This window comes from Lepisosteus oculatus, chromosome 17 (genome assembly GCF_040954835.1).
Source record: "Lepisosteus oculatus isolate fLepOcu1 chromosome 17, fLepOcu1.hap2, whole genome shotgun sequence".
In the NCBI taxonomy this organism is placed as follows: Eukaryota; Metazoa; Chordata; class Actinopteri; order Semionotiformes; family Lepisosteidae; genus Lepisosteus; species Lepisosteus oculatus.
The window spans coordinates 12,307,022-12,334,000 of NC_090712.1; the positions used below are offsets into that span (position 1 = coordinate 12,307,022).

At 35.1% G+C, this 26,979-nt stretch overlaps 1 protein-coding gene across 36 annotated transcripts in view; it reads left to right on the top strand.

The window, feature by feature from the left end:
- The window catches only part of nrxn1a (neurexin 1a), a 350,164-nt gene that overhangs the window by 87,891 nt on the left and 235,294 nt on the right, over positions 1–26,979 (top strand). For 19 of the 36 annotated variants that reach the window (XM_015363013.2, XM_069179698.1, XM_069179705.1 and 16 more), the window contains 3 exons: positions 19,955–20,256; positions 22,278–22,322; positions 23,254–23,415. In XM_015363013.2, the coding sequence (XP_015218499.1) occupies positions 19,955–20,256; positions 22,278–22,322; positions 23,254–23,415 (509 nt within the window). The remainder of the gene's footprint in view (positions 1–19,954; positions 20,257–22,277; positions 22,323–23,253; positions 23,416–26,979) is intronic. The other 17 variants (XM_069179702.1, XM_015363027.2, XM_015363034.2 and 14 more) reach the window with 2 other exon arrangements.

The following is a 26,979-nucleotide window of genomic DNA, read 5'->3' on the forward strand; positions in this document are numbered from 1 at the left end:
TTGTGTGAGAGAATGTTTTCTAGAGAATATTTATTTTTTTGTTCTGATGGCAGAATGTGGAGTTAATTTAATAGCTCATCTTATATGCTTTTCCTGTGCTTTTGTACATTAATAATTCATTTTATGAATATGCTGGCCATGAAGGCTTTTGAGTGAAAGGTTCGTACTGTCAATCTGAAATCATCAAAGTCAGTCTTAAAGTGCAGTATTTCTTTGTTTTGCATGCTGCCTATTTCATCAACCTCTAAATGTTATTAGTAATTTATAATTTGTAGCATTATAAATTAATTTAACAGTTGTACAAATTCACACTAATTGGCAGATTTCTTTGTAATGACACTGTTGGAAAATTTTAGTCTTTGTATACGGAGCTTTTGTGGTACAGAGTTAGGTTTTTATCCTTTTTGAATGTTGTATGCATGTCCTTGTGTCCCTTTAATGAGGTAGGTTCTCCATCCAAAAAATCAAAAAGTCCTTTTATGTCAATGTTTCCAGTCAAAGTAGGAAAAGAAAGAAACCTTTTGAAAAGATTAAGGTGTTAGAAGTTTTTATGCAAAATGACTTGGTTACAATTATTTTACAAGGATATTTTTATGTCCATATATAACATTTGACTTCTCTGACACATACTTTATCTAAGTAACTTATCTTTTTTAATTGTGTAGCCATAATGTCCTCTTTTTGAATTAGAACCCACAACTCTTGGATGAAGAGTCCAACATGAAGTACTACTCCATACTGCCAACTCATGGAAGTATACCTGCTGCTGTCAACACAGCACATAAAAACACAGGCATGTTTGAAATGATCTGGAAAGGTTACTGTAGGTATCTAACTGCAGTCTTGGAACAATCTATTATTGTGTTCCACTTACATAAGCACAGAAAGTTAAATGTAAAAGCATAGGCTTACTTGATAGTAATTGACATAAAATCACATTACTTTGCATTTTAAATGTGAGACATGAACTGGCCATTAATGTGGAAATTAGTGCTGCAGATATGGTCCTCAAACTGATGAGGTCATTTTATGTTTAAACATATCTCTATGTAATTTCACAATGTGGTTCTTGCTTAGAAGAAAAGCCTTTCATTTTGTAGTTGATAATACGGGGCTTTGTTATACTTCATAAAAGTCTGTGATCACCTGAAATGCATCTCCCGGTATCTTTTACACATAATTCATTTCTTACAATAAAGAAAATCACAGTATTAGGGTAAATGTACTTAAGGATTTTTTGTAAATTATAATAGGTGGGTTTCATTTAAAAAGGTCACCCACCGAGAAGAGGAAAAGTGGAAAATATGTATAGAATTTCAGTAATGAGTTATTGTTGAAGAATGTGTTTAGCATTTAAATAATAAAACATTCTAGATCCGTTGCAACCACCTTCTCTCTAGTCATTATTGCTTGCAAATTTAATCATATTCCCTGTAAATTAACCTTGTGTGTGGTTAATAAAATAAACAAGAACAAAGTAATTTCAGCTGGGCGAATTTTATCCAGTGCATTAGGGTGATATAAGATGTAGCTTTTAGGATGTCTGATTAGAATGTTAAATATTGAAGTTTTAAAGAGACAGATGCTGACAGCGCTCTCCCTTTACATGTATTTCAGTAGAGCTTTCAAAATAGAAAATCAGAAGCTCTAGCCTTGAAATTCGGTGTTTACTTGACAAACAGAATCCTAAAAATGCATTTAATAAAACATATCAAATGTTAGTCACAATCTAGTTATAATAATTATACTGCTGATGCTGTCAGGAGATGTTTGAGATGGTTTCTTGAAGAATAATAATACAATTTGTTAAATCATGAGTAATTCATATACCACCTACATTCTTGCAGTACAGCATTAGTCACTTTGCTAAACTAAGATTTAGATTAATAACCGTTAAAGTTATAAAAAAAATAAAATGTGCTTTCTGGGATAGACCAGTTGTTGGAAAAAAAAATGCTGGTAAAATGCTTTGAGCATTAATAGTTACCTTCATATAACCATTAATAAAGCTTTAGATACTACACAGTGCTTTATTAACACTTGCTTTCAGAATAACAGCTTCAATTGTGTCATATTGAACACACAAACATTAGAATAAAATTAAATATCTTCCTAATTTTGGATTTATAAAGCTGAGCTTGCCATCCATATAATTAAAATGGTCCAAACCAAGTGCCTGTGGCAGGCTTGAGAGGATACAGGCAGCTTCAGACATAAATCACGACCAAATTAAGGGCAAAGCCAAAATGTGTTTCGTTGTAAAGGGAAAAAAAAAAGTGAATCATTTTTGTAGTAGAGAGTGTTTGACAGAGATAATTTCTGTTCTTGACACTTCTGATAAATTACTGTAATACAAGCTGTTATAATACCAAGACTGGAGCACTAAGGTAAAGATTTGACTTGAAATGACAAATGTCCATTTTAAAAGCAGATAGCTAGCAGACATTACGGCTGGGAAAATATAAAATAAAACACAGTCCATTTTCTCTCCAGTAAAAAAGAACGAAAATAAATAAACTGTTTCTTTGCTGAACCAAAGACAAAATGCTATAATTTTATAAAGGGCTAAGTCAAATTCTGCGTTATAATGAGAACCTCATTTTGTGGTGTAGTTTAACTAATGACAAGAGCAGTCTGTCTAATAAAAAGCTGTTTCTGGATAAACTCACTATTGCGATACATGGGTGTTGTTTGTATGGATCTTGCCCTGGAAAGAGTACGTTTTTTTTTATTTTGTGCTGACATTTATCTTGCTTGACCCATAATTGTGTTCAGTTTGAGTACTCACATTTAAAAAAATATATACTGTATGTATACATGGAAGTTATTAACTGCAGTTGAGGAGGGATAACAGCAACAAGTCAAACTCACACAGCTGATCTACTCACCATTGTTACAGAAATTAGCTCTTTATCTTGAACTCAGAACCTTCCGTTTTCACTTACTCAGTCTGAATGCGGTTCAGGGGGCTGCCCATTAACCAAGCACCTTAAGCCAAACCTGTCTCACCATGTATTCCAAGCTTTCACAAAGCATCTAATTCTCGGATATTATTGTGACTAGTGAAATCATTTTTAAGGTAGACATCGTCGGAAGGATGTGAATACTTTTCCAAGGCACTGTACATCCTGTACATGTACAAGCACTGTTTACTGTATGTGAAGGTCCTCTGTAAAACCTCCTCATTATGATGATGATAACCATTTTTTTCTTGCAGAGAATTAAGTATTTGTTTTCTGTTTTTGGTAGAGACCTCTCAAATCTCACACAGCACTAGATGTTCTGTGCTTAGACATACTGCAGCTATAAATGTTTGATGTTATTTTTGTTGCTTACTGTAACATACACAGCAAAATGTGGTCCTTGAACATTTGTTAATTACTTTTTTTGTCAGCCAGGAAATACACACTAGCCAGAATTCTCAACAGTGTTTTCTGTCCTGTTTGTATTTAGTGACTCTGGTTCAAGAGATATAAATCTTGCTTCCTTTCTTCTTTTGGATGTGGATTAAGGCTGTCTTCAAGAAAGATTTTCCTTCCTTCCTCCTGTGTCACAGAGAATGTCCTAAACACAGCCTTCAGAAACAAATAGCCTCTGTCAGAATGAGTAATAGTGGACCTGATTTTCGGAAAAATGATTCATCCCTTGTGAGAATCATAGTATCCATACTTACCAAACAAAAAATGAAAAAACTGCAATAAAATAAATGAAACAAGTAGCTCTGATTGTGCACAGCCATAAAAATACCAATATTCCATTGTACTGAGTTACTGACCTGAATCACAGATATATTTTTCAAAAATAAATTACTGTAGTGACTAACATGCAGTAGAACATACCCTTCTAAGTATATTTTCAATTGTAGGAGTTGCTAAATGTGTGTGATATCTTGAATATCACACAACTTAGTGATTCCAGATTTGCATAATTCATATTGGAAATTTCTAACACACGTCGGTTTAGTTTGCAGTTATTTGCATATCCCTATTAACACTTCGGTCTTGTGGAAGGACTTAGATAAAAGGTGTCCCTGCCTTTCACTGCAGCTGTGTTGTTTCATTAAAATCACACAAAGGATTTTATGTATTAATACATATACAATACTTCCACAAAACAGAAACTGCTAGTTGAAGATAATGATATAATTCCCCCTACTTCATTTTGTATGAGTATGTTTACCTGTACATATTTTGCAGTATTATCAACATATTACACATTTTCTAAAATAGTTATGTAATAAAAATGTAATATATATTCCTACCCACACATACTGTACCTTTCAAAGTCAATTTTTATGTGCAGGCTGCTGAATGTGTGTTGTATCTTGCATTTTACTGTCCAGAAATTTGGTTTTCCTTATTTAGCTGATAACATAGCCACTTTGTTGTGGATATCTAACCTAATCTCTCACCCACCTGTCCTGTCTCTATAGGTTTGCAAAGAGTAAATGGATGAATACTGTACTACACTTCCATTCACTGTGTGTCTCTAAGCTACACTTTCACATGTAGACTAGACTAGAGCTGTATAGGGCTATCAGCCAGACAGCATTCAATGGTGCAGCTCATTACAATAATGTGATTAAAGGAGGATCAAAGTATTGTTTTGTACAGTTAGCACACAAAAGGTGAGCTTTACTGGCTGATATTTAAGAGTTGTTGGAATATTAAGAGTCACATAGGTTAGCTGCACTCTGCTTTAAGTCTAGAATTATTTTAAATCATATTTCAAACAGATAAATCTGTCTCAACACTCAGCAGGAAATGCAACAACATCTGTTGGTACTGTACTTCATTCCATTCCTAGTGGTGTATTTGAAAAATTTGTACACATTCCATAATTTGTTTTTTTCATTTACTGAAAAATTCTATTATTGCTTGACAGTGGGTGTAATAGCATTTTTCTTCTGCTTTTGTTAAAGTTAAATTGCAAGATCATACTTTGCCACTAATAAAGAACACAGTAGATCTCAGTATCACCAGACAATATTCCTCAGTGGTTTGTTGTGAGGTATTGATCTACACCACGCCGCCAAAAATGTTAATAATATTATAATCGTTACATAAAACAGAGCAGAGGCAATGTTAGATGATTGAAATTATTTTTTTCAGTTATTACTTTTGTAATTCAAGTCAATGGTAATACTGAAAAGAGTAGTTTACTTTTGTTAAAAGAAGAGGGACTCATTTAAAAAGAACACAAGAACAGTTACAAATGAAAGGAGGCCATTTGGTAATTAGTATTGACTTCAACATACAGTAATATGTGTATACCTTGTTCCATACTCCCACAGCCCTTTAGATAAAGCCTCCTGGTCTCAGTTTTCAAAAACAGTTCTGCATAGTTACCACTTGCATCTTGTGATTCATTTTTCACTGTTTATTCTGAAGCAGTCCTCCGGGTTGAACTGGGCTGACTTCGTCAGTTCCTTTGAGGATTTTGAATATGTGTATAAAGTTCCTTCATAATCTTGTCTATTCAAGATGAAAAAGGCTTAGTTCCTTCAACATGTCAATATACAGTAAGACATTTCCTTTCACCCCAGAATAAGAAGATACTGTACAGTATGTGGTTGTTTTTCTCTTGACTGATTCTAGAGCAGCAATATCAAATTTGTACAAAGTATTTTAGATAAGCTATTAGTAATAGAGTACATTATACCATTTTAATATAACATCCCTTCACTTAAATTCAGTGTTTTTAACTACAGGTAGCTATATACATTCATACCTCACATATCTTGCTTAATTGTATATACTGTATACCTTAACATTTTTTGTCTTAGTGATTCTATATTTTTAAATAAAATGCATACGTGTGGGTGTGTGCACACTAGGAAACATATTTTTTGTATCCTAGTTTTCTTTGAAGATTCAATACTGGTTTTGGACTCTGACAGGTCAAGATTGTTTAGTTTCCAGGTACAGGTAGCCTCTTACTCCACATTTTTGACACATTACAGAGGAGGGGGCAGAGAAGAGACTTTACAGGAGAATAAAGTATGGGAATATTACTTTGGCTTGGCTATGTAAGTTGCTGGGCAGATATGATTAAAGCAAAGATTTTCTGGAGGAGACACTTTTCCTATATTGGTATATGGCATCTTGTAGACATGTCTGTGTCACTGTACGTAAATGAGACAGTTATGATTAGATTGGGAGGTTTAATGTCTTTCCCCATGGAAGCCTGATTAGAAAGTCTGTTTTTAATCTGCAAGCCAATTTATGTATTTGTTTATTTATTTTTGTCATTTTTTAAGTGCTTTTCTCGAATGCTCAATAAAGACAGTGGGGGGACACACATCCATGAATGAAACCCAGCTGTTTTATTTGACATCAAATAATTGCACATATAATAATGGAAAAAAAACAGATATTGAATTTCAGGAGAGAATACAGTGGCATGTCTTACCAAGGAATTGGAAAGGAATTAGCTATCAGCTAGTGTTATAGAACACTCATAAGGGAAATGCATGAAACATGAAATTAATTATAAAGAACATAGTAATGTCTTACTGCTGATTAATAATTTAAGGACGTCTTATCTGTAAGAACCAGGTCTTTCCCAAGCTCATTAGTTATTTTTATGCACCAGAGATCATTCATAATGCCCTACCTGAGGTGGTAAAATTATTAAGAATTAATTACGTCTTCCAAATTCCAGGTACCAAGACAGCTAAAGGTGTTTCCATCTGGTGCATCTTATTTAATAGAGCCCTCTAATTGTGGTTTATTCTGTGTGCTTAATGTCCTTGATCTGTAATGTGTTTTACTATTGCATGTGTTTCATATGTATAATATTTACACATGTATAAAAATGATATAGCAAGAATTCACTTTGTGTTTGAGGGTGTATGTGTATTTCTGATTTCATATATCATTTGGATGTTTCAGATGTCATTTACATACAGTACCTGTGCAGTAGGTATTCTGGTAGATCCAGAATTATATACTGTACTGTATAATCTTTTTTCCTTTACAGGATATTCTTTTGTGGACATACAGTATTTTCATAAGCATTCATGAGTACTAGATTCCATTTATTTTCAAATAATTTGTTAGATATTTGCAACTGGCACAGTTTATGCTCAATAAACTTTGAAGAAGTATTATTGATGAATAATTATACTTTGGCAAGTAATTTTGTATTGCCTATTATATATGAATTCGATATTGAAGAATATTGCTCAAACTCCTTGTTACTGTGCTGATGGTTGTAACTACTGTATACTGTATATATTAAACAGTAAAAAAAAGAGATTAGATGCTCTGTGCTTTAGAATAAAATGCAAAGCCAAATATATGTGAAATAAGCCAAGCTTCCAGTAAGAATGTGTACTTTCATTTTCCTGCAGCAAACAAGAGGCTGACTTTCAGCATCAGTACAAAATCAACATCTCAGAATTGTTTCCTGACTATCAGCCTATCCAGCATACCAATTAGGGTGGAATCTGTTGGTCTTTTGCAGATCCTGCTGACAGTACATTCTTAGCAGCCTCACGCTGTCTGCCTTCTCATACAGTGTATTTGCTCGCATTCACCACAGCAATCAGGGCATTCCGCAGCACAGATGCCAGCTCGCGTTCTTTAGGCACAGTGTGCAAATAAATCAAAGATAACAAAAGGATTTTTAATGACCAGCTGAATTTTGATGAGAAGACTGCTTTAAAAAGCATAGAGGGCATGCCACCTGCTTTGTATCTGTGAATTTCTCCCCCCAGTGAATTGCTCGTCTGACATTATCTTCCCATTAACATCTAAAACAGTGCCCCTCTTTGGAAAACAACTGGCTTTTGCGTCTCTGTGAAAGTGCAGCGAATGCCTATGCTCCTTCACCCCTGCAGAGTGCAGGGGGGGTTTTCCTCCCTCTTTCTAAAGGTGAAGGACTGCCCCGTCTGTGTCATGAAATAATGGAAACAGAAACACTTTCTGCCAGTCCATTTCAAAATCAGTAAAGGCTATCTGTTTTAAAATTCTAAAAAATAAACTGTACTATTGTCGCAGTGTTTAAGAAGTCAATGTACCTTGTAGAGGTATTTTAATAACATGAGAGGTTCAGCTGCCTGGATAGTAGCAAGATAGGAAGAACATGCTGTAAAGGTGTTTGGGTGTTTGTCTTTTCCATGGTAGGGCTTGTGCATTAGGATGGACAAAATCTCTCCAGCCGCAGTCATAAAGCAAGAAAAAATAATGACTGAAGTACTCTGCTGTTTGAAAATTCTCAGATACTCAGGTATTCTGAACTGTTGACTAGAAAGAAAAACCCTTCAGTAAAATATTTTGCAGTATACAGTACATGGCCCTTTGCAGGTAGTATAAGCAGAAAATCTGCAAATCTGAAATAATAACAGGGAAGAAGTGCTCTTTGAGAGGGTGTATGCCATACAAATTGTGAAAAACACAGTGACACTTAAATCTGTTAATACATTTTTTGGAAAATAGATGTCAGCACCCAAAGTATCATTAATGTATTGTATTGAAATATGCAGTGCATATTGTCAAAGCTTTACATCGTGAGACTTCTTGTGTGCTAAAATCGTAGTTGAATAAAATGGTTTGACCAGCATGCATGAGTAGGATTGTTTTCTGTAGAAAAAAATCATTTTGTAGCCTATGAAGGATCACTGGGTACGTGATGTACTCCACTCTTCTCCAGTGAGAATTAGCCATTCAGCCTTTCAGTTCTCTCAGGCAAGATTGATACATGACTGGGATTTCAACCAGCATGTAAGACACAAACAACTGGCTCACTGGGAATTGCACCAACATGGAACCTTCTGCGTAATACAGTCATTATCATTCCACTCTTGTTAAGCAAGAATATAATTGAACAATAAACAATTAATCTTTGAAGTCAAATGTCATACTTCTCTGTTATAATACAATATTAAATACTTTCTTAAGTGGGCATTTGGCACTGTTCATTTAAAAATAATAAAGTATCAAATAGAGAGGACCAGTGTAACAGCTGGAAAAAAAAAATGTTTTCCTCTAGTAATCTCATTCAGCATAGAATATTTTTTATAGAAAATTTAAGCATTTAATAGATTTTCTTAATTTTGTTTATTTGTTTGAATTTACCTGTGTGGTTATAATGTGTCACACTGAATGCGCCTCATTATGTAAAATTTTATTCATTCTCTGTTTAACCAGAAGAGTATTTTACATCTGATAAAAGCTCCTCAGATGTTGATAAAAGGTACATTTTGAAAGCATTTCCAATTTACTTTACGTACAGCATGATGGCATGACCCCAGAGAGAAACTGGAGTTCTTTGTAAAATAAGACACAAAAGATTTTGTTTCTTCTGCTGACTGTCATGAGACTTACAAAACGTGTATTCCAGAGGCAGCAGCCCTTTCACAAATAGCAATTTATTTTAAGAAGTGTTTTAGCTGCAGAATTATGTAAATATACTTACAAAACAGAGTATGGGTTTGTGAGGTGACGGGCAGTCTGCTTGAGCTAATTATTAGCACACTCACTGGTTTTGCTGCTACATCTCTTCCGAATTGAGCTGGAAGTGAACATCATTAACAGTGTGAAGAGTTGGGCTCAGTGTTTTCCATCACTTTGTGGTGTGTTAGCATTGCAGAGTTCCAGAACAGAGCGACCTCTCAACCTGGCGTCACATCCCCATTCACTCTTGGCTTTATTATGTATTAAAACATGCTAATCAGTGAATTTGCAGTGTGTCAGATATTTGCAAGGCAAATATAGCAGCACAGTTTTAAACAACTGTAATAGAAACGCATGTCAAAATTAATGAAGAAAAAATTATAAGAGGTCATTTAAATGTACAAATGTATAAACTGGGAATTAATTAACCATGAGTCTCATAAAATAACAGGTTTTCAGTTTTATCCTAATTATCAGGTATTAGAACAGATTGGAAGTAAGAAAACATTATGCTATTTTGTTTTGCCCTGAGCACAGATGCCGGCAGAAATGAACCTTAATCTTGAAGCTCTTCGTGAATCCTGATTGTCAGGCACTAGCTTTTCTGTAAGAAACAAACAAGGCTCACTGCCACAGTCCAGTGTCCTTCTTTATTGTAAATTAATTATTCCAGTCCATCTTGTTTGGATATATTGAAGCACAATGATTCTATATTTTTTTTACATATGAAAAACAACACACTGGATGCCAAATTCAATTTCAGAAGTAGATCTTACAACACACTGAAGCATGCAAGTCAAGCAAATTGAAAGTATGATCTTGTAATTTTAGAGATCAATAGCTTATTACATTCCCAGCAGGTGTCATCATATGCAGCGTTTCTGCTTTTCTCTCTCCGTTATCATAAAATCCCTTCACTCTGGACAGGATGTCAGTCCATCATGGGTCACACACACAAGCACTCGGGAACAATTAAGGGACACTAACCAATCTTAATTCAGCATGTCCCAAGGTGGAAGGAAACTGAAGCTCCTGGCAAAACCCCATGTGAACTCAAATATTAGCATGCAAACTCCACATAGATAAAGGCACATTCCAAAAATGAACCCACAATCCCGAAGCAGCTGTACATGGAACCAGCACTTAACCACCAAGTCATTATGCCACCAAACTGGCATTTACAATATATGCTATTTTTATGTCTTTCACCTTTACATTTGCATATGCTTATCTGTGTGTGTATCCGAGTATGTTTTCAGACAGGACCAAAACCTCTATCTGCATGTCAGTATCCCAGCAAGACTCTAGGATTCAGTGGCATATATGCCTAATTACCACTTTCTAGAGCTGAAAAGACCTTCGCACTGACAGGGCAGTATTTGTCTCATTAGAGTGTTCCTGTATCAAAAAAGACCTTGTGTGAAATGCATATCTTATAACAGTGTTTTAAATAAATCTGTCCTCTGCAAACTGCCAGTCTTGGCACACAATTTCTGTTTGGTATGCTGTTAACTTTCCATGTCAAATACTGTGTCTGTCTCATTAGTGCTGTGTTTTTTTTTTATAACCTTAAAGCCCTACTTCACTGAATTGAAAGCCAGACGTATTTACTAAGGATAGAGTTGCTTAAATCAGTTGGATGGGGTAGCGAATTAAATGTATTTTTTTATATCTGTGAATAACTTACATTAATTAAATGGATTTTGAAAATTTTCCTTACTGTAGCTGTGAAAATCACCCCATCTTGTTCTGGGGTGAAATTTTCTGTTTAATAAACAACGTGGCATTTCACAGAATATTTAAAAATCAGGCTTCAGTTTATTTTCTACAAAACATGGAGAACTTTCTGCAAATTTCATGCTAGAAACTCAAACATTGGTGATCTTTTTAATGGCATAGTTTTAATATTTATATAGTTGTGCAATTCAATTGCAGCAGTCTGGGTTTTCCATCAATGGCTCAATAATATTTGCCACGTTTTAAATAGTGAAGTCTTGTCATGTGATCATCATGTCAAAGTAAGTTGGTACTCATTCCTTATTTTCTGATTAAAGTTAAACATGAGCCAACATGAGTTGTTGAAGAATGTGTATTAACTGTCAAACAAAAGACAAGATTTCAATTAATGCAATACCTGAAAGATATATTCATGTCCCACTTGAGAACTGAAGATCATCTTTTTGCTATTGACATGATTGATGGCATCCAGTTTGTGAGAGACGTTGCTTAGAGAATGTCTGCTTTAGCAATCTGCAGACTATTCTATAGAATCCTGGAAACCATCTTAGTATGGGACAGGCCCCATCCTGGACGGTCACTGGACGGTCATTGTCCGAGGATGATCACATGGTCCATCTGCATAAATGTTTTCAGACTGCAGTGGCTACAACATGAGAAATTCCAGGAAGAAATACCTGACGCGTTAGGAAATATGAGAATAGGTTGCCATCTGCATAAGGAAAGGTCTACATTCTCAAATGCTGTTCAGGATCAAAATGTTGATAGCTGAAGGGTGAAATACCTGGGACCCAAAGGGCTTCTGAGGTGGCACAGAAATAGTAGTTGAATACCATCTTGCATTCGACTGACCTAAAGGAAGATAAAATGTGTGGAGATATTGCAGTGAGCTTTGTACTGAGTATTGCATTCCGTAAACCAACCAGTGGGGCAACAGAATTGTGAACATACAATGAAGTACCTCCTTTTATAAGATAATCTTTGGTGCAGTTTTAGGACAGCTCGGGCCTGGGTAACATCGCCAACAGTTTTCCATTCCTGCAGTTGATTTTCCAGCAGAATAATACAAGACCACATTGTACTAGAAATAGAATAGAAGTCTTTCTTTGACCAGCATTCTCTCCTGACGTGAGTCCATCAGAACATCTGTGGGATCAACATACAGTATCAATACTACTAACAGGAGATTACTGTGAATGGACAGTCTCAATCAGCTATCTGCTACTGCACAGGAAGAGTAATGGAGCATCTCACAACATGCTGACCAGGCCTTTATGTCCACAGTAGCAGGACTATGTTAGCGAAAGTTCTCATGGAGTCAAACTAATTTTACGATGTGTCCATTTTGAGAGCGTGTCAGGTGTCTAAAGATGCTAAACATCTATCATGGTTCTTTTATCAATCTTTTGTCAGTATTTTCCATATTATTGTTTGATATTTATTTAAAATCTTTTGTCAGTATTTTCCATATTATTGTTTTATATTTATTTAAAATATTTCCTTAAATCCAATAGAGTTTTGCATCAATATGTCTACTATAGTAATCCAGTAATAAAAAAACATTGAAAAAAACAAGCTACACCATCTGTCTCTGGTAATTGTGCAATGATAGGTGTATTTAAACAAAATACAGTATAATCAAATTATTCATTCGGTTACTATATTGCATTGCTATCCATACGTTTTAATATAAAATGTTGCTATAACTTGTCCTTTGGGGAGTTATTGGATACTATTGTAATTTAAGATTGGTAAAAGAGCCTAAGATTGCTCATTTCAAGACAACATTTCTGCAATGTTTCTAATGAATGGTTTCATGTTAACAGGGCACATAATGGAATGAAACATTATATGAAATCAAAACAGGTACTTTTTCAGCTCATCAGTGTATCTGTATCTGTATACCATTGATAACCCTACCAGATAGGAGGTTACATTATTTTGGCATATTTGTACTGTACTTTGAGTTAAGTGAGATTTAAATTTTCGGTGAATGGTGACAAGTTCCGTGTATAAATAACCCACAAGTAAATAGTTTAGAAAATTAAACGTATCAGTAAAAAGCTCACCTCCTCTATAAATGATAATGCTACATTGTCAGTGCTTTTGGTAAAACAGTTTCATACTTTTCATACTAGTAAAGCTGCTGACAAATAGCGGCTTCCCCAGGTGGTTGCTGCACTTCACTGTGGATGAAATGTTGTGTATAAATGCAATCTATTATTATTATTATTATTATTATTATTATTATTATTATTATTATTATTATTATTATTATTATTAACAATAAAATCCAGGTACTAAACTAAATTGTTGTGGGCTTTTTACTTGGAGGAAGCTGCAATTTGAGTTATGACAGACTATGGTCTGGTATTGCTTTGTATTAATTGATGCAAGCAGTCATATTAGAGATTAGAGTAGAGTCCTCCTTGTTTTTCTGAACATTGCTTTTCTGATCTCTCCTGGCTATATGAAATTGGCAGGTTTTCCTTGACAACAGTGACAAGTCTAAATCATATTAAGTATCTTATTCCTTCTCCTGATGGATCAATGACAGTTCCTAAAATAGTTTATTTATGAAAAAGGAACCTTATTAAGCTCCGCAGAGACAGCTGGCTTATACTGGAGGAAAACATCATAAAGAAAACCATGGGTGGTACTTAGCTAGACTTACTTTTGTTGTAAAATGAGTCTTGGTAAAGATATTCTTTGGTAGAAGTTTGCAGAGGTATCAGAAATTGTCTGAAAATCAACACATTGAATTTGTGGATGACCTTTATTTCAACTTATATGGGAATGAACCAATATGTGCACTTATATCATATAAAAACCTTCTGTTTCAGCTGATGTAGTACCAACAACACAATGTATGTCTACGTCCATTTCATTTAATATCAAGTGAATATCAGCTATTTTTCCAAAAATATTTTGATAAAAATATTATAATATTCCTCATAACTACCCGTTTATAATTTGAGAACAAAATTTGTTCTTCAGAAGAAAAGTCTGCAACTGTTTTATCTAACAGTGATGCTTAAAACCAGAACAACAACAATCAGAACTGAAGGTTGATCTTGCAGGCAAGTGTTGACTGTGCATTCACATTGTTTATACGTGGTTTAGTGTGATCTGCTATGGCTATATCCAGAAAAGTATAATTGCATCTATATTTACTGTCAAATTTGTTTTTTGCAGAATGTAATATATTTTAGTATATATAGTTTTTCTAATATTAGTGTAGTGCCTCTAATAGTAGTCTAATCCGATCAGTATCCGTGGTTTATTACTAAGACTTACTGGGAAGATAAGTGAATTCCATATGTCAATCTCACATAATATATTAAAATTAACAATTATAATAAAAATAGTTTAGACAAGTGTGCCCCTTAACAGCAGATCCACTGCATAGCAGAATTAGAAACTGCTTATCCCCCAGAAATAAGGAAGAACTTCAGGCTGGCCATATAGTTCAAGCTTAGTATAGTAGATTATACTATATACTTTCAAATAATGCCAAGAGATCTTTAAAGACCAGGTAGTCAGTGACCCCAATCACCATACTAGAGCATTGGTTTCCACTGGGGGACAAGTATCACTATCTTTTAACCAAAGTATTTTTATGTAGAAAGTATATACTGTATGCATTCAGCCCAGAGCTAAGAAACCGTTTCAAGGAAATGTGTGTACTGCAGAAGGTAATTAAATATTCATATTGACTAGATGTTAGCAACTGCAGGTAAAAATATAATATGTCTTTTATTCATTCTTTGTATCTGTTCCCATGGGAAGAGTGCATACGTAACTAAATAAAAAGCTGAACTGTAAATGAAAGCATGTTTATATTAATAATTAATGCTGTTTTTGTAAGTCATTATTGCCCTCTGCCATACTGTTCGACAATATTTCATGCCATTTTATTGTAAAGGCCTTGCACTGCATTTTTAATCTCTTTCCTTTTCAAAAAAGATTCTGATGGAAAATATGAATACAGTAATAGATAGTAGAGTCTGCTGCATCTACAGGACACACTGCATAAGTGCTAGGTACTGTATTAGACAATAAGCCACATATCTATATCATTTAAATTTGAGAATTTTAGTCATGTTATTACTACCATAAATGAATAAGAAATAAGAACCATGTCTTGCTTTCAAAGAAACCAAGTCAGAGAAACTCTAAAACACATATTTCTTATTTTAATAGTTTTACACCTCCCGTAGCAACATTTATACAGTCACTAACACCTTACAGCCTGTCCCAAGTCAGCATGTTATGAAGTGATCGTTTGAGAAGAAACATTTGTTTTATAGCTCAGTAATTTACAGTCTTCTTGGCAGTCTCCCATTTTGCACTGGAAATATCAAATACAAGCATTTTAAACTGTGGCTTGGTGAAATGAAACCTGACTGAAGATAAAAATGGCAGCCTGGCCCACTTTGGCACAGCTCGCTTTGCCGGGAGCTCTCTGAATGAATGAGCATCTATGAATATTACTGGATCAGCTCCGGCAGTAAGAGGAAGGCATTACACTCTATAAGCACAGTACTGTATATACACACGGAGAACTGGTGAAGTCTGGAACTAGCTACAGTACCTAGCCATGGAAACTGATATGATTCTTATGGTGCATTTTTTCCCTTCAATTATACATTTCATTTTGTCAGCAGAAAGTGGCTTATTATTTTACTTAAGCTATTTTGGAGTTTTATTAAGAAATCAAATGCTAGGACAGGATATATTCTGCCCTACAGCACATTTTTCTGTTTAGAGATTCATGATATCGTTGGTGTCCCAGAGAGCTAAAAAGCACCATTAAACATTACTCTTTGTCTTGATGCCTTGTCAAGGAGTACAGTTTCTCCCCTTGAAATAAATTGAATTGTGCAATTCATAATTTTTCTCAAGTGAAATTCTACTTTCTTTGCTTTACTTTTCAGTCTTTCTGCATTCATTACATCTAAGATGATTTAAGACTGAAAAATATTAGGCATAATGATTTTTTTTTCTAAGGCACTTGACTGCCCTGTTTTCAGACTGTATAGTGCTGTCTTGTACTTTGAACCTTAATGCATTTTGCATTCTTAATTGGATTTGAATAGCTAGTAATTTTACAAGTTTTATTTAATCAATATGTGGCCCATCTTTTGAACTATGGGTGCCACTTCAGCTAAACCATTAATAACTCAAGCACCAAGTGTCATCTTTAATTATAGGTGTTATAAAATAGCAATAAGCATTAATCGATATGACAGAGCTTTGTCTCAGAAAAAAGAAAGTAATGAAATCTAAAATGATTAAATTTAAGGAGCATTTGGTACTTTTAGAGTAAATCTGGTTTATTAAGCACCCTGAAACGTTTCCATTATTTTAAAAAGATAATACCATAATGGCAGGATTTTTAAACATTCTAAAAATATAGAATTAAACAAAATAATTGGAAATCTCACACTACTTTCACTGACAGGATTTTACCATCTAACTCTCACTACCTCCAAACGAAGAAACGTATATTCTGTATATTATAACCCTTATCAAAGAATAAAACAAATGCAATTAGTTACTGAAGGACAGAAAAAAACAGTTGGAGCGAAAGATGTAATATATTATATGGTTTGTACTGTACCTTAGATTAAAAAAAAGTATGTATATTAAGCAAAATTATGTCTTCCTAATTAAATATTAGCAATTAAATATTTTACTTGTTTACAGTTATTTACTGTACATCATCCAGAAAACTTAAGTGAGCTACTGTACATAACATGATAGGGAAGGTTGATTTCTCTGATGTTCAGTGGTGTGGCATAGTAATTGATGTGTACTGTGTCTTAGCCCATTAAATGGCTTTCATCCCGAGTTACAGAGGGGGAAACCTAGTACCTCATAAATGGTATAATGGGAAAATGACAGCTCTTCTTTATAGCTCTTTGAGTGTGATACGTGAGTGAAGATCAGCATTTAAGCCTTTTAACCTGATCTTGTCAGATCTCAGAAGCTAATCAAAGTTCAGCCCAGTCATCATTACGCTGTAAGATAGAACTGCAAGTTTTGTTTGTGGGTCAATGGGAAGCACCTATTTTTTTGGACCAGAAACTTCCAAAACCAATTTGACTACACACAGTGGTATAGAAATATGATGACTAGAAGCTGTTCTGAAGGAGACGTCTTTTGGATGAGACATTAAATCAAGGTTTAAGCTACTTGATCATTAGAGATATCATGGCCCTTTTCAAAAGAACAGGAGTGGTATCCAGGATAATTTCCATTCCATGCTTGTATAATCAGGCCTCCCTAAAGCTTGATCTTAATTCAGGAGGGAAGCAATTTGTTATGGCTCTTCTTGATAGTCTCTGTAGTGGGGTTTCTGGTGCATAACTGCTCCAGCACAACAGCCAAATGGGTGAAGCATTTTAGTTGGAGTTAAAGTAGGTTTCCTCTGTAAAGCACATTGATAATGTTTGGGATGTAAAATGATGATAATGCTAGGGATTATTAATAATCTGTCTTTTATTTTAAGATTTTTAATTAAGGCAAGTCTCTTGGTGATGATGAGTTTGTGTACTCCTTACAGTACATGAGTTTTTGTGTTTTGTTCTTTCCCAGGCTTCATAGAAAATGGGCAAATTCAAAAAACCTTCTATGCACTCTTTTGTTTGTGAAATCCATAACTCTATTGATTACTAGAAGAGCAAACCATAGCATAAAGCTGCAGAGATTACCTGCAGTGATTGCACAGATAGGGTATCCAACAGGCCATGTATGAAATAAACGCTTGTCAGTCACAGGGCTTGAGTGCTGATCATCAGATGACTGCAGGATCCTCCCTTTCCTACCAAAGACGCAGCATGCTTTCTAATTTGTGTTTTTGTTTCCAGCCTTGAGGAAAATGTAATTCAATTAAAGGCCTTGTGTTTGAATATGAAAGAAAGATCATTAAGGACATGCCCCTTTTTAACCTTGTTTAGATTTCTTAGAAACTCAAATCTATTGGGAATGGTTTCAACAGATATTCACTGATTTATTGAGAGCAGCAAACAATGCAGCAGTTTATCACAGTTCACCAAATTGTTGCTATCTTTTCTCTTCTGGATAGAAATTGAATATTTGTATTTACAGAGACAAAGTTACATATACTGATGGAAATTACCTTATGCTCCTGTGTATTGATAGTCTTTTGTGCTAGCACTTTGTAGGATGCCAAAGTGTTTGTCCCAGTTTAAAAGTACTGTCTCGTGCTTTATGAAAGCATAGGTAACACTATAAGTGTGTTTGTCCCAGTTTAAAAGTACTGTCTCGTGCTTTATGAAAGCATAGGTAACACTATAAGTGTAGTGTAGCTTCTTTGAAATGGTGTTAACCTTCTTCATATTTTGTAATTCAGAGGACAGGAGCAAAGGTTAACAGTCTCGGTGTCTTCTCTGTGTACACTCTTATAAAAAGGTTAAGGTCATTTTAGTTTGTCATTGATATCTACACTAAAGCTTTGGTTGCATGACAGAAAGTTGTGTTTCAGAATGTATTAAAGCATTGTACAGACCCAGGGAGCAGGCAGAGTAGATTATGGATTTGTGTGTCACATTTAAAAATTAAAGCACAAGGTAAAACTGTGGTTTATTTATGGTCATAATTACCAAAGACCTTGGCATATGCTTACAAATAGCCTTTTGTTGACCTCGAGGAATGAGACTGCTTGATAATGTGTTGACTGCCTGCTGAGGCTGAATACATTCTGAAGGTCTCTGTGAAGTTTGTATGAAATAATACATTTGTTTTTCTTTTATAGGTATTTTATGAATTGGCACCATGTATTAAATAACGAATTCCTGACATACGTTCGTAACTACTAATGTGACAAATTATATATTGGAATGAATTTATTGACTGTAAATGCATGTAGTTTCACAGAGAAATACACATGCACAGAAAATTTCAAATACTAGCTGATAGAAGTGTACATGAGTATTGGGAAATTAAGTGAAATAGAATTAATTTAGTTTGAGTGTTCTTGCATTACATCATTTACAAGCCACACAAAGGATATGAAAGTGTCACTCTTATTGTAAACTCTATCCAGTGATTTCACAGACCCTCAGCACTAATTGTAGAATCTAATGGATTCTAAATCTAATGTTAGTTCAGGTAAACAAGTCTAGTACAATAACAAATCTCGGCCTTTCCATTGTGCATAGCAATATGTTTTGTTCCAATTCATGAATGAAATCAAATTTTTATTTAAGATAAATAAGGAAAATGTAATAATTGGCCAAATGTTGAAGTCAAAGTTAAGATACTGTTAAAACTAGCAGTTAAGGACTTTTGTCCTTAACACATGTGAACTCTGGTGGCTTTTGTGTAACCAGTTTGTCTAGTCTTGTGTATGGTCAGGCACTGCATTCTCAGGGTCCCTTTCTTGCTGAAAAACTGCTGGTTTAAATAACATTTGACAATGCATTTGTAGCCATTTTTTCAATCATTGTTGATTCTCCCAAATCCCTCCTGTTGGTCTGTCTGATTGTGATTTTAGTTCTTCTGTGGAGTCCAGTCCTAAAGGGCTTTGCAGCAGGGTAATGGAACTGTGCTTTAATTACCATGAAGTTGATTCATTCTTCTTTGTTACATTATTGCTAATCATAGGCATCTTTATATCCTCTCTAATCTTTCATGTAGATGTTTTTTGTCTTATTTGCAGATGGACTGAAATTATAGAAAATGGACACAGCAGTGGATCTTGTTAGTTTTGTTTTGTATTCCAAAATAATAGCATGAACTGTACAGGTATTGCCACTAAGAGCTTTCTTTTTCTTTGTTTTTATCTTCTACAGGAAAAGAAGAATACGTTGCCACCTTCAAAGGGTCTGAATACTTCTGCTATGACTTATCCTTGAACCCTATACAAAGCAGCAGCGATGAAATTACTTTGTCTTTCAAAACTCTACAGAGGAATGGACTGATGCTACATACGGGCAAATCGGCTGACTACGTCAATCTTGCTCTGAAAAACGGAGCAGTCTCTCTCGTCATTAATTTGGGGTCGGGAGCCTTTGAAGCTCTGGTGGAGCCTGTGAATGGGAAATTTAATGACAATGATTGGCATGATGTCAAAGTAACAAGGAATCTTCGTCAGGTAACAGTACAAAGGATAATAAGCAAAGAAAAATATATATTCTTTACAAAAATTCAGATTAAAATAGCAAATTTTACAGATCATTCTAAAACATAATTTTTAAATAAATAATAACAAGTCTATAAAAATACAACAAAGTATACCACATTTGAGCAGGGGCATATCTAGACCTTAGGGGTTAGATATGGTTAGAACCTTAGAACTTATGAGTTTTGAAATCAAGGAGGTTTTTAGTTAAAGCTTCCCTGGCACTTCATTAAATACCCTAGTATATGGTAAAAAACCCTGTGTATAGTAATTGTTTCCAAGCTAAAAAAGGCTGCTTTGTTTAAAAGCATCTGCAGCTGCAGTCTGTTCTCTCTTTAAAATTCCTGCATTATACTGTGGCAGAACAGGGTATCAGTGAGATAGCTAGAAGAATAATGTCAGTCAGATGAGCAAATAATGAGACATTTTGAGCTGACAGCACTTAGAAATTAATTTAATTTCTAGAGTCATAGCTAGCAATGACTGTCAAAGCATTTCCTGATTTAAACAAGGCAAGCTCAGTTAACAGCTATTGAGAAGGGCATGCTTTGTATCAATGTTTGTCACCCTGTGACTTGTGTTTAAGCAGTTGTATGATTTATAATCTTAACTTTGATGTCCAAGTTGTAAACACAGCAATGGTTTATGTAATGCCAACAGCAGAAGCTGTGTTAATTAGTTTGCAAAGTGAGTCCTTTCTTTACTGGCATACTGATATACTTTCTGCTTAGCATTTAATTGCATCTTACAAGTGGCTAACAGTGTGCTTACTTTTGTCTTAGCTGCAATTAATGCCAACGTTTCCTTAACCTCCTGGTCTTTTGCATTAGAAGCAACATATTTCAACCTTCCTTTATTTCACTAATGGCAAGTAAAGATACAGATTTTAACTCTGCTTTGTTGAAATCACAACAAAATATTCCTAGACACGTCTGTGGATTTTGCTGAAAGAACATTTGAAGTGAGTAAACCGATAGGTGTCGTGCAAAGGATAGGAGACATCTCAGTTCTTCGTTACAGTAGCTAAACCATATTATTTTTCTAAACATTTGGATAAATAGTTCCGATAGAGTAACAACCCAGCACAATACATTATATTAAATTCAATTACATTTTCCGTGCCTTTCTTGGTTTAATTAGGAAAACACTGAAACTTGGGTAATTGCAGCCATTCATCCAGGTTAAGAAGATCAATTAAGTGAGTTTCCATTCAGGATACAAAGTGTGAGTGGATGCACTCCTGTGTAAACTGGTTGCAGGGACATCGAGAACTGTTAGAATGTTCTAGATTTGCTCCTGCTCACATTGTGGCAAAAACATAAGATGTCAAACGCAAGCTAAGAATGCGTAGGTGCATGCTTAGTTGGGAAGTTACAGATATCCATTCTACTCATTCTCTGTGTCGGGATCTTCTTTGCTTTGTTTCATTGCAGTAAAGTGATCCTAAAGTCCATCAATATGACCGAAGGAGGCATGGGAGTTGAGAAGGTTTCCCATGTGTGCTGTAAATTACAGTCGTAGGGATTTGGTGTAAACAAAACTTAAAAAACAACAACAAAGGACTTTCGTTAAAGAGGGTCAGCTGATGTGCTTTAGGCAATCTATCTTAAAAACCATTTGATGTCTGTCGAAATCATATACTGTGCAAGAAAACAGGAGACATGTTAGAAATATGGGGCTGCTAGAGTGTAGTAGCAAAGATGCTTAGTAAGGCTTTGTACTGAGGGTCTGAATAAATAATCAGTGCTGGTAACACTGTGGAGGCATATCCGTTAGTCTGCTTTTTTTCTCGTAAACTTATTTTGCCCTTTTTCTATGTTACTAACATGCTTAAAAACTAACATGTCATTCATGGAATGTGTCATTCTACTAACCGTGACCTTTTAACGTTCAGAATAATGTACTAACATGGTAGTAACCATCATATTTTTTGAGTAACAATCGTTATTCTGTTCACAGTTTTTAATTTCCTTTCTCCCCCCTTCTCCACAAAGCACTCAGGCATTGGACACGCTATGGTAAACAAACTACATTGTTCGGTAGATATCATTCTAATTGTTTCTTAGTTTGGGTTTGCCGTGTGTTTCTTTTCTTTCTTTTACTGTAGACATCATTAACAAAAAAGGAACTGCGGTTGGTACTCTTCTGCTTACTTTGAATTCCTTCTTTTCATCTGTTGGTTACCTTCCTTATTTTACCTGTTCCTGTCCAATTCTGTTTAATTCACCTTTAGGGGCATCGTTACAAGCCTTTGCATCAAGCTGTGGTTAACAGGATAAGGCTACTGGCTGGCTGGCCTGGTGTTCATTGGCTCAGCCAGTTTCTTACCATTCACAATGCATGGCATGAACACTGGATGTGTGGAATGATTGCAAAGCTCCATTCATCCATTTTAAAGTCACTGCAAGCAACTTTGTCACTTTTTTCTAAATGTGCTCCTGCATGCACACATCACTGTGTGCTTCCTTTAATCAAATTTTCCTTTAATTTTTTTTTTTAATTTTCCTTTTGCGTGCATGCATGCAAAAAGAAAAGAAAGGCATGCTTTTTTGGTTACACCGCTTTTTTTCCTTTGAACAATGCAAAACGTGATTGTGCTTCTAATTGCTTGTGCTTTCAATCTAACCCTGTAGCACGCTGTTTCTTATGTGAAAGACAATCTGCTAAACATACTAATGTACCCTAGCTAAACTAACCTAGGAAACATTCTACTAACACCATTTTTGTGTCTGCTAAATTACTTTTGAGTTGCAGTAGGGACAATACTAACATTACTTCGATAATCGGTAAACTCCATAACTAGTTTAGATTTCCCAAGGGGGTAGCAGACTAGAAACTAATACCAAACTGAAAAAAACAGACATGAAAATGGGTTTCAGACAAAAAATAGGCCTCACACAGGACAATCCAGGAATGTAGCATATAGGTGTCTGAGTATAGCGTGTCCTTTCCCTGTGCTTTGTTATCTAGGTAACAATATCAGTGGATGGAATTCTGACTACCACTGGCTACACACAGGAAGACTACACCATGCTAGGCTCTGATGACTTTTTCTATGTTGGAGGCAGTCCTAGCACAGCGGATCTGCCAGGCTCCCCTGTCAGCAACAACTTTATGGGTTGCCTGAAGGAGGTAAACACTGTTTCCTGTGCTTTCTAAAGACAGATCACTAAATCCTTCTACCTCTGCTTACTTGCACATTTGCGTTCTACAGAGTTTCACCCCAATGCAGAATTCTGTTTGCAGAATGATATTATCTCAGGGATTTGAGAATCAAATGTGTAATGTTTCACAAAACATGCATTCCATACAGTATGCATAATATAATATGAATTACATTTTTGTTACTCAAATAAAAAGTGTATATTGCTATATCTCTAACATTTTGCAGACTAAAATCTTCAATAAAAAAATCAAAACATCCCCCAAAATAAAATATTTTTTATTTACAAATCAACATATCCATGAATTGAAATGTGATTATTTGGAAAAAAACAAACAGTTGGCCTACAAGTTACTGTTTGGCTCATTTACATTTACAAAAGAGCATACTTTCATTGTCACAATAGGTAATTCCAAAAGTTTTAACTTTTTCAGCATTCAGTATTGAAAAGCAATTATTTCACACAATACCAATGACCTCCAGTGCTCATGGTTCACAAAATATGTGCAGGGTAGGCAACTAATTAATTGTCTGGAAAGTGAATAGAAAAAAACAGCTTTATTGAGTTTTGTTTAAGATTCAAGAAATGACACATTATGCTTGAAACCAGTAGTCGTCCGAACACAGTTTTATGTATAAGGCTCTTTTACCCAGTGGTTTGATGTAAACAGGCATTCAATATGTATCCTATGACCTTTAAACTGCAGTTCTGTGAAGGTTCTCTTGAGGTCAGTCTTTATATTTACAGTACAATATTTTTTAAATTAAATATTGGTGTTCAAAATCAAATCGTAAGCCAGATAGTGCATTGATGTACTGTTTAATGCCATTTTTAGAATAAGGCTGTGGTTTTCAAGAGCAAGCAGGTGTTACAACGAATTATGATTAATTAACCATGACTGTTTCACAGTAATTCAAACAGAACTGTCTAAAGAGACTTCCAGTTATGGTTTGTGTATACTAAGTCAAAATGACAAATCCTGAATAGCCCCTTTATAAGGCTTATCAAAATTGTATATTTGTATATTGTCCAGTGAAATGGGCTTTAATATCATTCTTATAAGAGTGTGCTGTTTAATACTGTTGGTATCAGGCAGTAATCACAATCAGTTCATTACAGTTTTGATCTGCAGTATTCCACAGTCACTTACTGAACAAGCTAAGTTGTAAGTCACAAAAGGACAGTTACAGGCTGGAATGGCTGTCATGACAGCTGTAGTTGAAATAGGTAAAGGATCAGCACGATATGCTCCTAGATAGATTTGGAATTTTGCATTTCCTTAAACCCAGTATTTCATTACATCTGACAAAACAGAGAAAAATGGTGTAGTAGCCTATAAGGAACTGTCTTTCAAAATAAAGCAATGTAATTGAAGACAAACACTTCCTGAGTTGAGCAGTTTGCACAAGATCCCCCCTAGGTTGTACATAGTAAACTGAAATTAATTTTCTTTAATATTTATATTTCAGTTTTGCTATGTGTACATTTTTTTTCTTTTTCGTCAGGATCTACGTCTTTGTTTCTGGGATTGCTTTCAAACAGCTTATGGCAAATACAGCAATTTAAAAGAGCTTTTCTGCACTTTTTTCCCCAGAAGTTATAAATGACTTTTATCCCTCATTGGCATCTAGGAACAAAGTGCTGAATCAGGATTTATCTCACAGACTGCTATGTTGATGTTTGTAATTACTCATACTATGTACAATATACGTGCTTGCTTATATTACATTAAGCAGCATTCCCTGTAAAGCCCATATTTTAATTTTAGACATCAATAATATGCTGGTAATATGCCAGCAGCCATATCACCCTGCAACTCACAACTGGCAGCCCACTGAAGCTAAGCAGGTGTGAGCCTGGTCAGTACCTGGATGAGAGACCTCCTGGGAAACACTAAGGTTGCTGTTGGAAGAAGTGTTAGTGGGGCCAGCAGGGGGTGCTCACAATGCCCCAGTATAGTGATAGGGAAACTATACTGTATAAAAGGCGCTGTCCTTCGGATGAGACGTAAAACCAAGGTCCTGACTCTCTGTGGTCATTAAAAATCCCAGGGCGTTTCATGAAAAGAGTAGAGGTATAACCCCGGCGTCCTGGCCAAATTTCCAATTCCGATTCCAATCATGGCCTCCTAGTAATCCCCATCTATGAACTGACTTCATTACTCTGCTGATGTTTGAGCTTCCTGGTGCACTATGGCTGCTGTCGCATCATCTAGGTGGGGCTGCACATTGGTGGTGGTGGAGGAGAGTCCCCACTACCTGTAAAGTGCTTTGAGTGGAGTGTCAAGAAAAGTGCTATATAAGTGTTAGCAATTATTAATTATAATTAATAATGCATATAAACATTTCTACATATATATAATTTAAGCATTTGTTTAAGATATATACTAAGGTGTCATATTGGGCATTTCACTAGTTGTGAAATATGTTTTATACTACTACTTTCTACTACTGTTTGATCATTATAAACAAACTTTTCTATATTCGATGCCAGAAATCTCCAACCTTGGCCCTAGAGACCCCCAATCCAATTAGTCTTTTAGGTCACCCTGAATCACCTGTTTTTTAAAGATTAGGAACCTGTCTGCAATAGCATGGACACAAATGTTTCCGCTTGAGTGCCGTATTGAAAATTGTATTATTGGAGTGCTAGCGAATCGTTTCTTAATGCTTTAGCCAGATGGCATAAAAACCCTGTTTGCTTGTTAGCTTGTGAGTAATAGTTGCTGTCCAGGTAGCTCATTTCATATTGGAATGTTCTTGCCTTCAAAAGGTGCCCTTTATCTTCACAATCCTATTGATTGCCTTTTACTCCTTGTGTGCTCCACATCCAAGCTCCTGAGCCTTTGGATGCTTCTCTTTTCTCAGAAATAGAATAATTTGGTCATAATCCCAGATGATCCCTTTTTGTAGATTTCTTTTTTGCCTTTTTTGTGTGCTGCCTTTATTGTTGCTAAAAATATTGTCAATTTACTTCAGCTTTGTAAAAGAATCATAAAAGCTTTGTTTTTTGTTCAAAAGAAGCAGCCAGAAAGAAAGACACACATACAATAAATGTGTATATCCCAAGGAAAGAGACATACAGAATTATTGTCTACACTCTCTACACTCTTTATAGTACATTGATTTTCTCCATATTGCAAGTTCTCTGCTTTTAAGTAGTTTGATTTTTCACTTTTGTTTTTAATTAAACTTGTTTTTTGGCTTTTGTTTATTACATTTCAGATTATAATGAGTTACAGTATGTATTATGTTCATATGAAATGGTTGTAGACTTTTTTTTGTGACCCTGTCTTCACTTTACATATTCTGAGTTTACTCTACATAGCAAAATATTGTGTCCCATTGACTGTCCAGCAAATGCTTGTGCTTGCCTCCTTTTATTTGTTTGACACTATTTATCAAGCAGACTTATTAATCCAGGAAAATGTCATTTGAAAGAAATGATCAAAGCTGATGACAGAGAAGTGTGGAGGGAATTAAAATTATTGTCAAATAAAGCTCAATAGACAGTCAATAGACCTTTTGGTAGT